The following is a 14,607-nucleotide window of genomic DNA, read 5'->3' on the forward strand; positions in this document are numbered from 1 at the left end:
AAGTGAGCAGGAACGGTCGGGAGCGGTGCTCCTCTACTTTTTAAAATTAAGTTTTACTGCTCCTATACTTTTATTTTAAAAAGAAACCGTTCCGGAACGGTTTCGTTTTAAAATAACAGTGTAGGAAGAGGTTGAAACTTGCACTTTCAGTGCACTGCACTGAACATTCCCTTAAACAGCAGACAAATGTGGTTGGCGGTTTGTATTGTGTGTGGGAGGGTGCAGGGCGATGGGGAGCGGGGCAGGCTAGCAGGAAACATAGTTCCACTACTTCTTTTCTTACACTTCGACCACTGAATCCAGCAAATGGTGCCCAAGCTAGCCACAATACGGTGTTGGCAGAAAATAAAAGAAATACCAATCATTGTCAAAGGAAAGCAGTGGACAACTCTTAGTAAAATAGATAGAATAGGGGTATTGGTTGCATGACCTGTAATGGGTGGACCGTGTGGTCCGACAACAGCACCTAGACCATGTGCCTAGAATGAAAAAGCAAAAGGAAAACAAGAGTCGAGAGTGTTGACGTTAAAGTCAATGAAAGTATACATGGAAAGACTTGTGTTGTAAGAGGCGTGAGTTGGTGAACCAGGGAAGATTACCCATAAGAAGATTGGGGTGAATCCCAATCCTTTGTGAACTTGAACCTTCCATCTTAACCTTGGGGAAGGGATCCCAGAGACTTTGTGGAACTGCTTTGAACTTGGGGAAGGGATCTTCGTGAGTTTTGTGGAACTGCTTTGAACGGTAAGCCTGGAGCTGAAAGAAGCTCAGAACTGTATTTGGAACCCTTTCTTTTATTGCTGACATCCCTACACATTGTTTAGCTTTAGTTTTAGTTGTGGCACATTGTTTAGCTTTAGTTGTGAGGGCAAGTATAGGTTTGGGACACAAACAGGCTTTTGTTGAACTTTCTGACTCAGACTTTCCTTAGTTTCATTAGGTAGGGAAATCCCACCTTAGCAAAGGGCAAGCTAGGCCTTCAAACATTCCGATATTTAAGTTAAAACCTTTTTGTTTTAACATTGAATCTGTTGACTGTGTCTTGCTTCATGATGCCTTCACACCGCCTCCCACCTGAAACAAGCATTAGCAAAGCCAACAGTTTTAGCTTTCGTGTAGGCATGGAATCCACATTTTTCAGTCACTGCCATAATGGTAGTATATGGCTACCAGAGCATATTATGCCAGTGCATGTCACATGCCCATCTAATGCCTCTACAAGAGCTAAAACTGTTGGCTTTGCCAATTACTGTTTTAACACAAATTCAGTGCAAATAACAGCTAAAAGGACAGAGATACTGCTTATAAATCACGTGAATGGTTTAGCTGGATAATATCTGCAATTAAGCCATTACTTTTCAGAAGGCAGTTTAGAGACGAGAGAGCTAAACTCAAAGAGATCCCTGCAAGATGCGCATTTGGCAGGGAGGGCTGGAAATGGGTGGGAATGTCAATAGCGCATAGCCTGGCCATAGGCAGTAAATGGATGGATAAATAACCAAACCACAGATTGTGTGCCACACTTGATATCTCATCTCTCGCCTATCTTTACTTCCCAGGACCATAGTTCTGGCTTATATACAGTAATTTCAGCACAACCTAAGTCAAAACTTAAAATGAAGGTGTGTGCTCACAGCAACACTTGTTTGGCCAGCTCTAGAACACACCAAAAAAATGCAACTGTATATCCTAAAGTGCGAAAAGGAGCTAAGGTGTCACAAATGTTCCAATGCAAACAGTGTATTTCATTTTCCATTAGCAACTGAAAGCTTGGTTTATTCTTTCAAGAATATATAGAGGAGTGATATGGGTATACATACATGTAGAAGCCTATTGTGATTGTACAAGGATTTGTACGTGCACAATGATAAAATAATCAGTGGTTTTCTATTGTGGTCTTTGGCAATGCTGGTTAGCTCTCTGGTGAAATCTCAGACAAACTCATTTCTCCTGTTTAACCCTGCATACATGATCAAAGGGAAGGTAAGGTTGCATACATGATCAAATGGAATGCAAGGTTAGGTGTCCCAGGAGATTATCCTTTTTGAATGCGCACGCTTAGTTTATCTTTCCTTCCATGAACGCATTAAGCTTCACAGACCAAACGGCCACATGGAAAGATCCTCGAGTAAATGGATCCTCCCACCCACCTTCAAGAGAATATTCTTAATAATACATTTTTAAATTCCACCAAGGATGAATCCATAGTGCCCTAATCAGAAAATAATAACATGACAACCTAACCTGTGAGAAGCCAATTCCAACTTCAAAGGCTGGAAGATTTCACTTTTTGACATCAGTTAAGGCAATAAAGCTGACCAGATGCCCAGTAATGGAAAACAGATAATGGTGCTTCTGACTGCAGTTGGCATGAATTATGATCCTAGCACTGGGTTTCACAAGTCTAAACAATTCAACTTTGCTGCAGAAATATAATGCGCCATTGGAATCAACATTATTCATGAATTAAAAAAACTTTTTTTATATAAATCCACAGCCACATGACTCAGAATCTACAGGAAGGGATCATCAGGGCCTTGGTCTAAATTTGACATTTGTAGGACGATTACAATTGATACAATTAGAAATATTGACAAATATTTGATTGTATACATTCAAGTCTCCATGTCCATCTGGGATAGGGAAACCAGAAATCTATATTTCAACGATGCGTTATGTGCCACAATTAAATATGGAACAAACATGACTAATTCAAAAGTATGAGAGCAGGTAACCCTAACATTTTTCACCTGTATTGAAAATATGATCATTTTATGAAGATTGGTGATGTGCGTTTGCTGGGTGTGTCTGACTAATAAGCAAGCCGATGGAAAGGTTTGATCAATCAAAAAGCGAAACAATGATGAGTGTGGGAAAAATTACCACTGTACAAGTAAAAACATGAAGGGAATAGAGGCTGCATAGAAGGATAGCACATGTCGCAATGGATAACTACCGCACTTGGATAAGATCTGTATATGGAACAGACTGATGAGTCTGAAAAACATTACCCTAAGGCAGAAACACTTGAAATTGTCACCTCTAAATGATTGCGCAGCCCTGAGCAAATGGTAAATGTCCTATTCAATTTGAGTGTGTAACTGGACAACAGATACGGTGAAACAAAGAGTCCAAAGCAAGTAGATTCTTCAGTCAAAATACGCGGTTGAAACAGATTTTATGAAATGATGCAAAAACAAGACTGCCGACACGTGTTTCGACCCCGAACAACGGGTCTTTTTCAAGGCAAGACTGTGGTGTTAGTATGATTCATATGCATTCAAATACAGCAATATATTATGTAATCATGCCATAAAGATAAGAACATTTGAAATTTAAACAAAATTAACCAGCAGAGGAAGAAGAGGAGGCCAGGGTTAAAGAAGAGAAATGCAAACAAGAAAGAAAAAAGCCCATATGTACATTACATCATGTCAAAGAGCAAAGCAACCATTTCAATGTTAAACATATTCCAAGTAAATAAGGAGTAAATAAAAAACATTTGATTTATTACCATATATTGTCGAACCAAAAAATCGCGGTCGAAGAACCAATATGTGAATGTCCATATGATGAAAACAAAATAATATGTAAAAAAGAGAGAAGAAAAAAAAAAAAAAAAACCATAAGCCTGAATCCTAAATGAATAAACAACTGGTACATTTTTACAATTAGTTAATCCCATGTACACGTATAGTGCAAAGGTAACAAACTATTGTGCCAAGGATCAAAATGCTCATCCCTCATGCGCCTCATGGTGGTAAAATGTATTGTTACATTGTCACCCGTGTGTGATATAAATGTTAGAATGAATAAATGTTTTACCGTATGTTATTCAAACTGCGTTGGAAAACCCAAGCCCTCCTGGGGGGCAGATATATGGGCCAATTCTAAAGTAGTTGATTCTCCTCAAGAAAATAAGCGGCAAATAACTGAAAAATACATAAACAAAGAAGCCCAAGGCATGAGTAGCCTTGACAAGAGATCGACTTATGACTTGAATGGGTTGTCAAAAAAATCCAAATGCGTAAAAATAATGGACAGCAATACCTGAAGCAGTCTCTGTTACTGATACAGTGTGGTACATTCCCAGAACATGGGAGTTTGTTCAAACGTTGCAACTGCCAAGGAAAGACAATGCATCAAAACCCAATTCCGCAGATGGGTCAAATAACATGAATATTTGTGAAAATCGTTCTAACAGTGAGATACTCTGAAGGTACTGTCAAGCCCATACCTGTGAGTTCAGGGGCTGGTTCCCCACTGTGGCCAAAGTCCAAACGCTTCACGAAATCAGTGTTGTGCAGTTCATTCCTTCCATGTGTTTAGAGAAAAGAACCTAAAAATGTGTCACATGACTCAGTCATGTGGTTGAATTTAGTGCATGGAATTGTGGTAATGGTAGTCCTTGTATTAAATAAGGCAAGCGCTTGCTATGTGTCCTAGAGAATGTCTACATCCGTTAGCACAACTAATAAATATTAAATAAAAGTCTAATGCATAATAAACTGTAATGGCAGTGTGCATGCAAATAGAAATAAAAATATTTTAATTGAAATAAAAAAAAAAAAAGTTTTTTTGAAAAAAATCAAAAATCTCTGGAATATTCAATGACAGCAGTGGACGGATGAGCAATTAGAAACTGGCAGCGATTCCTGACGATCTGGGTTGTTTAAATTTACCCTAAGGCAGACCTACTTTCCTGAAAAAGGGATGAAGAGACCAAGAGAGTCCAGCTGACTGAATTCCATGGGAACACTCAAGGGTCTCTGCTGGTTCTAGGCCTTAAAGAATTATTTCAAAGCGAGTATGAAAACTTCCCAAATGTAATTAGATAACTCCCCTAAAATCATTGCCCTGCCAAGTCTCTGGAGTGGAAGGGAGCTGGGAAGGTGGTTTTCACTGGGGAGAACTCATTCCAAATAGCATATGTTGATATTTTACAACAGTGCTTTCACACTATATTTAAAGCCAAGTGAGATTTTACTTGTTTCTCGGCACAGAGTGCATGGGTTGATGAATTACAGAACCAGAACAGGATATTGTAGCTTGTTAGTGTGAGCTATTTCCTATTTTTGCCGTTTTTAAAGCTGCAAGAGATTATATTTCTATAAGAACAAACATGCTCTCTCTGGACTTTGTGTGTGCTGTGTAAAACAAGGAGCTTTTCCAGCGCTCAGAGTGTAACATCTTTTAAATGCTAGCTAATATAAATTGAATCCTGTGTAGCAATGTTCACAGGTATAGTCAACACCATAGGCTGTTAAATCGGTAGCCACTCTTCATAGCCTAAATGGAGAATTGACAAATAACCTGTGAACGCCATAGATATGTAAAAAGACATATTGGAATGGAAGGGAGTTTAGCATTTTCATTGCTATGGAAAATATGCAGTTCCAAATAAACACTAAGATTTAGCCAGTGATTTTGTGTGGATGCGAGTGGTCTCCTAACTAAATACACCAAAGCAATTCAAGTAATTTTGGGGGGTGGGGGGCGCATAGTTGTCCTTCCAGAAAAAATCAGACTGACGTGGATACACAGAGTATACAATAAGTAGCCCAGTTTCCATAAACACATGCCTACAGATCCTAATGCAATCTATCATTGTTTTTTGCATATGCTAGAAACTTTACATTAATGTCATTTGTCTATGCAACTTTTCTATGACACCAATACTTATTTTTGATATTGGATTAATACAAGTTGTAATGTGCTATTTATGTAAAAGTTTAGAGGAGTGGACATAAAAGCGAACAATACAAGGTATCCCTCTATGCAGATGACGTAATGCTCCCTCTTACAGATAGTGTCTCCTCTCTACCGGAATCCCTTACCGAACTGGACCGATCCGAACAGGTGGCAGGATTTTCTGGCAACTACCCCAAATCAGGGGCCTTGGCGATAGAGATGCCTGAGAACACTATAAACGATCTGCGCCAAATATGCCCTATGGCATGGAACACGAAAGCAGTAAAGTACTTGGGAATACAAATCACATTGCCTCTATGTAGCAAAGTTCACCCCCCTGTACAACGACTTAAAAGCAGACCTCAACAGATGGGCAGGTAAGGAAATCTCCCTGCTAGGAAGAATCATATCCTGCAAAATGAATCTTTTACCTAGATTCTTCTACGTATGCTGAACCCTGCCAGTCCCTGTGAAACCACTCCTGCGCCCCCAAAAGTTAATCTCCCGGTTCATATGGAAGAAAGGAAAGGCTTGAACCCCAAGGGCAGTAATCACAGGGGTGGCAAAATGGGGCGGATGGGATGACCAAACCTACGCTATTACTACGTGGCGGCGCAACTAACAAAACACGGAGGCTTAGTCAGTCCCCACTCACCGCGAAATGGGCAATCATAGAACAAGCCAGATGCTCTCCTCCACTAAGCTCCCTGCTGCATGCCTTGGGGCCCGCACGCAGGCATTCGACAACAATCCTCTCCTCAACGAGAATGACTTGGAGGGTCTGGGAATGGGCCCTACGAAAGAAAAGGATCCTAAAAGGGCTGAGCCGAACTCTTCAGTCCTACAAAACCAAAAGGTTCACTCCAGGCCTAGTAGTGACCAATTTCAAGAACTGGAAACAAGGAGGGCTGAAGCCGATTTCACAACTGTGCGAGGGGGGCACCCCCTTAACATTGAGGAATGCAAGGCCAAAAGTGTTCTATTGGAAACGGACAGGTTTGCATACACACAGATCTGCCATTGGATCTCCAACCGTACATTAAGCGGGAAGCCACTAGAACCTTGCGACCCATAGTATTAACATTACAGGAGGTCTCAAGAAGAGGCCTTGTCTCAAGGCTATATAAACTGTTACAAGAGGACATGCTGGTCGAACCCCCCCAGCCCCCCACTACATGGCCTAATGGGAAAAGGACCTGGGCCACCCGATAGAAGACCACACATGGATAGACATCTGGTTAAGGAACAGAGGAACAGTAAAGCCGCAAGATGTGTAACGAACAAAGAATGCACACTTAAATTACTCTATCGGTGGTACTACCCTCTAAAGCGCCTGCATCACTTAGTTTGCAGAGCCCAGAGTGCTGGAGACAGTGTGGGGCGCGGGGTACATATCTCCACATGTGGTGGGACTGCCCAGTGGCGGGGGAAAGTTCTGGGAAGAGGTGCTCCAGACCATCGAAGCAATCACGCATTGCAGACTACCAGTGGACCCACTAGCAGACAGCTACCCAAGGAAATGACTAACTGCGAGATTGGTAACCCAACTCCTCCTGGCAGCGAAAATTACCATAGCCCGGAGGTGGAAAATCGTGCGAGAGCTCTGTGGTGGTTAAAAGTCTGGGACATCTTAGTAGCAGAAAAGGTCACAGCTACGAAAGAAGGAACTCTGCATCGCTTTACAGACTGTTGGTGCCCCGTCCTGGAATCCGACCGTGAATTCTCGGCACTCACCTTTAAACCGAAGCTGCCAAAGCCAACCCTACACTCCTAGAAAAGGGGAGACCCAAACGGCAGACTGAAGTGACGTCAAGAGAAATGGGAGGGGATTGTAAATTAAGACGCAACTTCAACATGGTCTTATCACAGATTTCTGTAAATACGCTGTTGCAACCGACTTTAAATAAAGTTGTTAAAAAAAGAATCAAGGGTGCTGCTTAGAGATGATGTTGTATTATTTAGGATTATAAATGTTAGAAATACATTGACTGGATATCTCGTGTGACTGCATGCGTGCACGGTTTTAGTGAGACGTCAGACAGGCAAACCCAATTGTGAAAACAAGTTATCAACGTTCATAGATCTCATTGGGGTGATTTCCCCTGCATAAGGGGAAACGCCACTTTCTTTTATATTTGATTTTGAACTAGAAAACCAGCATGTTTATTGACCCAGAATTGTTTAGTGGGAAAATAGACCAGGGAATGTTAGATGAGAGAGGGTCACTTCACTAAGTGACCATCTCTGATCTGACATTCCCTGGACAAGAGCAACATATATACAGATATGACTATGCCACGCACTATACTTGGAACCCCCCCCCCCGACCCCCCTGCCTCACAGTTGACAAAATTCCAACGAGTGCAAAACATTGCTATGAGAAGACTCCTAACTTTAGGTCCTAGAGAACACATTTCCCCTGCCCTCCTTCACTGGCTCCTGATCGTTAGAAGAGCTTCCTTCAAGGTGATGTGCATCGCTCACCAAACCTTCTACAACAAAGGACCTGAATACATTCAGCAACAACGTACTCACTACAGGCTGAAAATAAACCTGAAAATAAACCTCAGATCTGGCTCCGCACTTCTATTCATAATTCCAGTGCCCAAATCAACCCATGTTTTTGGGGTACCTCCTTCTCAGTACAAGCACCCACAATCTGGAACTCTCTCCCAGTAATTACCCGCTGCATAGAGGATCACCTCACCTTCAGGAAAGCACTCATAACCTGTTTCTTCTCTAAGAAACCCGAGGGTATTCTCCCAAGTAGACTCCGAGAATCTCTTATTCAGGTGGCCATGAAAAGGCTGGTGCTCTCAGATACCAACCCTGGGGGCGGATCATCTGGGTAGGGGAGCCCGGGGTTATGCTTTTGGAATACCCCAGGTGAGACACGGTACTATACAAGGGACGAAGTCGAGGAGGACGAAGCCCCTGAGGCTTTTGTAGGTTGTTCCACATTTACCTCCCTTCCTTCCACCCAAAGAACCTCCCTTATCCAAATCCAACAACCACTCAATATCTGGTAAATCCCATAGGAGCCCAAACCCTGTTGCACTCGAAAACCACAACTCTAAGAATCCCTGTTTTCCTGTTTGCTACCCGAATACTCCTAATCATTCTTCTCCACGTCCCTATGATTATTCTTTCCCGAACTCCCAGTCTACTTTGACAAAATACTACCGTTCCCACAATCCACCCTGTTCATTTCACGATAATAATCCCAGTCATTCCCATTTGTTTCACAAACCCTACCAATCTCACCCTTCTGGGTTGACCAACCACTCCCAACCTTATGACATCTTTTCCCCATTCTACCCCGTAGGATATCTAGAAATGTTAGCCCACCTCCTTTTCCAACACTTTTACACTATGACAAAGAACGGACTAATACCAAAACTGTTTACCTGACATGTCACAACCCGAGAGTCTTAAAATGGCAAAATATCCTATTCTGGCCGTCCCCTGATCCCACCCCGCCCCTCAGAAGACGATCTCGTCCTCACCCCCACCCTCTACTACCAGCTTTCCATTAAACCAATTTATCCATTGGTTCTGAAAGTGACTTTTCATTCATGTTCTTCTCCACTCACCTAGCTGATGTTAGGCTCTGATGAAGGCTTAACCCCTTTCTAGGGGAATCGCAACCAAAACTAGATGGAACATTAACCTATCATTTCACTGCGATAATACTCAGTGAAGGGATAGATTAAGTACTCAGTACTAATGCATTGAAATAGAGAATCATAAATGCATGCGTAATGTAAAATGAACTCTTCATTACACAAATCTCCCTGTTGTTTCTTTGGTACCCGTCGACTTCTAGGTGAATGTGATTTAATATATACGCGATTTGTATGAGTGCTTCTGTTTTTTGCCCTGTCTCATTAAATGTTTTATTAAGTATTCTTAGCAATAATTATTGGCTTAAAGAAATGTATTGTGCACTCATTTTTTCACGATTTATTCGGCATGTATTCTAGATATTAAAGTAAGAGTTTAATCAGCAGTGGCGAGTATTGCACCTAGGGAATTTCCTTGTACCCTTTATATTTGTCCTGGTAAACGTTTTAGGTTTTAGTTTCAAATCCTCTTTGTGTCACACACCCTTATCCTAAACACATGGGTCCGCCCGCCCCCTTTCTGTAACTTGGCCAAAGATATTAATGTCATTATTATAGTTCTGTGTGCCTATTTGTGATATCCGTCCAGCTGTAAAACTGGCAGTTTGTCTGCCTGCATATATGAATATATTCAGCCTGCATTCCTGTGTGTTTGCTCTTGCAGCAGTGGGAGATTCATATGTTAAACAACTGTATTTTTAGCATAGTTTTATTTTTATAGACCCTTTCTGGTCATCATTTTTATCATAGTTCTTACCATATTGTTTGGAAGTTTCTACTGTTGATAACATCTCTGGAGAGCACATATTGTCCTTGGCAAATGCTACTAAACCAGAGTCAACTTATGTATACAGTCTACTTTTATCCATTTACCTTTATGGCAAACACTTTGGGGCCAAGGCTTGGTACACGTTTGGGCACAGTGCATAGAATCCTTGGCTCCCCCTCATTTTTCTGGCTGGAGCACGATTTTGTCACAGGGATTCATGTAATAAACACATTTAAGCACCTGCTTGCTTAGAAACAACCATTAAAAAGAACCATGGAGACTTCCATCCAAAGAGGCGTATTAAACGCATTTCTGTGAAGATAGTGGTAGGTATGTTTTTCTAAAGTCCAACTGGGGTTAGACTTCATAAGACATCTCTTGGTATTAGGGACCCAACTCTTAATATAGGCTTGTACTACACAGGTCGGTAGAGTGGCTGCGAAGCCAGCCTTGTCTTACGAGGGAGTTACGTGAGCTCTAGAGCAGTACAAAGAAATCAGTACATACAGAGACCCAAGAAAACACTTAAGGTTATATTAAAATATATTTATATATACACACACAAACAAATTTAAAATGCAGCAACCACGAATAACAACATTAAATTAGAAAAGGAATACGATTATAAAAAGGAACAATAATGCAGATGAGTAACTTTTCATATACTTATCATATCCAGCACACAGAGCGACTTCGGTTAAGGTCAGTAAAACCACTTATAAGTGTCACCTTCGCAAAATTCAGGTTAAGGGGAAGTAAAGGTTAGACAGAACACAGCTAGCAACTAGTAACAGTGTACACTCTCCAAGAGGCATATAGGCAGTTTACCAACTAAAAAAGTGTTCACAAATTAAGTTTATGGAGGAACCAGCATTGCCAAATGCAGTAGGATCAAGAAGACAGACCATTGGGAAACCAGCAAAGCCACAGTCAAATGAACAGCACCAGTTCTGATGAAAATCTTCAGAGAAATGTTAAGTAACCAGTCAGTTGTTTGAGCCTTCCTGTAGGAATACAGGTTGCAAGACCTGCACAGTGAAGTTGAGGTCAACTACCAATTGAAAAAACAGCACTCACTCTATGAGCAAAGGAGCACTGAAAATGGCCTAAGGTAAGTGTAATCCAAGCCCCATAGTACCTGAAGAGTGAGTACCTGAAGAGTGAAGTTGAAAATGTAGCTGGTCGCCTTCCTGATGCAACGATGATTTATGAACCATGGTCGTGGTCACGAAAGAGGAGGTTGGGGGGACTTCGGTGGGCTTCCGGGGCCGCACTCGAGAGAAGGGATCGGCAGCAAAGGATTGCACTCACTCCAGCGGCTGTTTGTGGTTTTGGTGCCTTTTTCTTAGCGCCAAGAAGAAACTAATATCGCTGGTTGGATTCTCTTCGATTACTCGGTCCTGAACTCTGGTGAGGGAACTTTTGGTGATGGATTCCTACTTCTGGAGGTCCACACGGATGCCTGCGAAGTTTCAGCAAGATTTGTTGATTGCAAGATGATGCACTCGCAAAAGTTAGAGGTACCCCGGGTATTGGTGTTCTGCAGCTCAGGAACTTCACAAGCCATCAGAGATGGCCCAAATTGAAGAAGGTCTTGAGGCTAGTTGGTCCCACCAGCCCAAGGGAGGAAGTCGTCCTTGGCGGTGCTTGCCTGTCGAGTTGAAAACGGGGTCCGCAGAGCTGCAGGACTTCACCGGTACTTCCACGGATGTTGAAGGTGCTGCTGGTGTCTCTGCTCATGTTCTGCTTCAAGTTTCAAGTTCCAGTGGTCGACTCGGCATGTGGTCCAAAAAACCTTGCCTTACATGCTGGAGCCCACCTGGGGATTGGTTGTCCTGCAGGAAAGCCAGCTGCCCAGTTTGAACTGGTTTCAGCCAGGCACACCTACCAACAAAGGACAGTGAAGTGTCAGGACCCTCCCACACTTCCTGCCTTGCCAGGTACACTGAAGCGTGGGTGGGCTTCCCACAAGAAGCCTGCCAAAGGCAAAACTCACAAAGGACCCAACCGTACCTAGAATGATAGAAGAACCAGGTGAGTAAGATAAATGTTATCGTACTACTCTTGGGAGGTGTAGTTCACACAAGAGAATACAAGGGACTCCTCTGTGACACAGAGGGTACTGTGTGTCACAAAAGTCAATCACAGAGGCCTGCATTGAAATACATGGGGGAAAGCATACGCCACAAAAGCAGAAAAATAAGATTCCCAGTCAGAGTAAAAGAAAAAGTGAGTGGTAAAAAGTTCCACTCACTCAGGAGAATAAATCAAAAAAGTCCAGTCCAGCAAAAAGTGTTGTGGTTCTCAGGTTAAGGGGAATTTTCTCACTAACAGTCAATTAGTGGGTGAGAACAGTCTAAATATCATGCACTTGTTCCACGGAGAGGCCAGTTATGTGTAACATTTGATGTTAGGAACAAGGTTTCATTGCCACGTTGTATGTGTGCAACATTTTAAAATTAGTTTTTAACTTCAGGACAGACATATTACAAATATTCACCAACATAGAAAAGAAACATGTATAGTTAATGTGGTTTAATGAATTTTGTGTCTCAATGGATGCGTTATTAAAGAGAAGCCCTAATTTGTGTATTACTGTCGTTTGCACCGATTGTCGGATTGGTATCCAGTTAAAATTTCGAATGAACAATTTCGAATGTCTTTTTGTGGAGAAAAAGAAATGTCGAATATATTTTTTTTGGGTTTAATTAGTAAAAAAGGGTCAATAAAAAAAAGGCATTCGAAAATGTCACTATAAACCTGTCTGATCTTACCCAGAGATTCTGACATTATTTATAGAATTAATTTTAAGATTTTGCATATTGCTCTCCAGGTTTGGACCGAGTCTACCCACTGATTTTCCTTTCCACCACAATTAAAGAAAGCGCACGAGCAAAGACTGGATTTCAACACAATAATTAATGTTTTGTAAGATTGCAAACAAGTCAATATGAGATAGCTATACCATAACAAGAAGAAAAATAAAAATGATCTGAGACCTCAGTGTCCAACAGCCATCAATGTACACAAGTGCCCATACCTTTGAACTGACGAACCCGTGCTGTGCGTGGCACCTTTGCTTTTGAGGGTGCAGCCTTTTTATCCTTGGCTGCCTTGCGTGTACTCTGCATGTGTTCTTCCGCGTGCTCCTCTTCTGATGAAGTTGAAGAGCTGTTGTCCTTGCTCTCAGAATCCTCCTTTACTGCTGACTCTATTCTGCCTTGGGGAGGGATGTCGCTTGCACTGCTGGCTCCATCCTCCGCCAGATCTCTATTATCCTGGCTGTTCTGGTCCTCTTGTGAGATATCCCCATCTGCTCTCAAACAGAAAGCAACAATTTATGGCACATGAAACATAACTATACAAAGCCTACAAATGTCATTTGCAGGAAGCCAGTCCTCAATATCATTTCAGCTCTGGCTTTTTTATAGTTTACAACTCAGTTACAGAACTCTTCCCTACCTCTAAAATTGAATCAAAGAAGATTGTAGGGGTAAAGATTTCAAGTTGCAAGCTACTAGACAGCCACAGACGTCAATCGCCACCCCAAATACATACATACAGACAACACACCATTTCTTACTCGCCACAGGTCAATTACTACTAGATAATGGCTACTAGCGAGTGCCCATTGTGCACCATGGAAGATGAATCATGAGGAGGCCGAGACCTCGTACTTGAGCAAATGTTCTTAGAATACTAAGGTTCCACCGAGTAAGATATGTGCCACTGAGGCTTTAGGAAGGAACGCCCCTTGACAATCATCCCGTTGCAACTGCATTAATGTCAATACATAGAACATACAATCTCCTCCCCGTATCTAACCCCCCTTCCAGTATCCTTTGATTGTACCTGCATGCTGTCTGCACCCGTTCCCTTGTTTCGCTTCCGGTGTTCCTACCTCTGCTTTTATTCCTTGCCCAAGGCCATTTACTTTTGTGTATTCCCTTTTTCTTATACTTTCCCTGGATCTTTATCCCTTTCAATAATTTTCTGTATCTCCACCCCATCCAGTCTCTGTCCCCTCTGCCTGCACTCCTTTTAAGTATCATTTCACTATGTCTTTATCCCTTTTCATAATCTTTCCCCCTGGCTTTACTCCATTCTTATTTGCTTGCTGCCTTTTCAGTACCTGTTCTTTACACCTACATCTCTTTCATTATGCCCTTCTTATGTCTGGATTCGTTCCAATAGATTTCACCTGTATAGCTTCAAATATATCTGCCCCTTATGTGCGTGTCCCTCCCACTAATACTGCCTGGGTCTGCACTCTTTTCAGTACCATTTTGTTGCTTGTAGATCCTATTAATATCCTTTCCTAGTATCCGGGCCTGGGTGTCTCGTCCAGTTTCTGTCCCATTTCCATGTCTCTCAGTATAACTCCCTCGCGTCTACATCCATTCCAAAAGAATGGCCTTGTCCCTGTGATCCTCCCAGTATCACTCGCTCAGGAGTTAATCTCTTCCAATAACCGAAACTTGACTCTTGCATTACCCATCCCTTGAGTCAGTATACAAGGCTCGA

General features: G+C 42.0%; 1 protein-coding gene across 2 annotated transcripts in view; it reads right to left on the minus strand.

The window, feature by feature from the left end:
- ZNF142 (zinc finger protein 142) overlaps positions 1–14,607 on the minus strand; it is a 210,403-nt gene that overhangs the window by 170,269 nt on the left and 25,527 nt on the right. For both annotated transcript variants that reach the window (XM_069616849.1, XM_069616848.1), the window contains one exon: positions 13,124–13,396. In XM_069616849.1, the coding sequence (XP_069472950.1) occupies positions 13,124–13,396 (273 nt within the window). The remainder of the gene's footprint in view (positions 1–13,123; positions 13,397–14,607) is intronic.

Source organism: Ambystoma mexicanum, chromosome 9 (assembly GCF_040938575.1).
Source record: "Ambystoma mexicanum isolate Mex_15411 chromosome 9, UKY_AmexF1_1, whole genome shotgun sequence".
Classification (NCBI taxonomy): Eukaryota; Metazoa; Chordata; class Amphibia; order Caudata; family Ambystomatidae; genus Ambystoma; species Ambystoma mexicanum.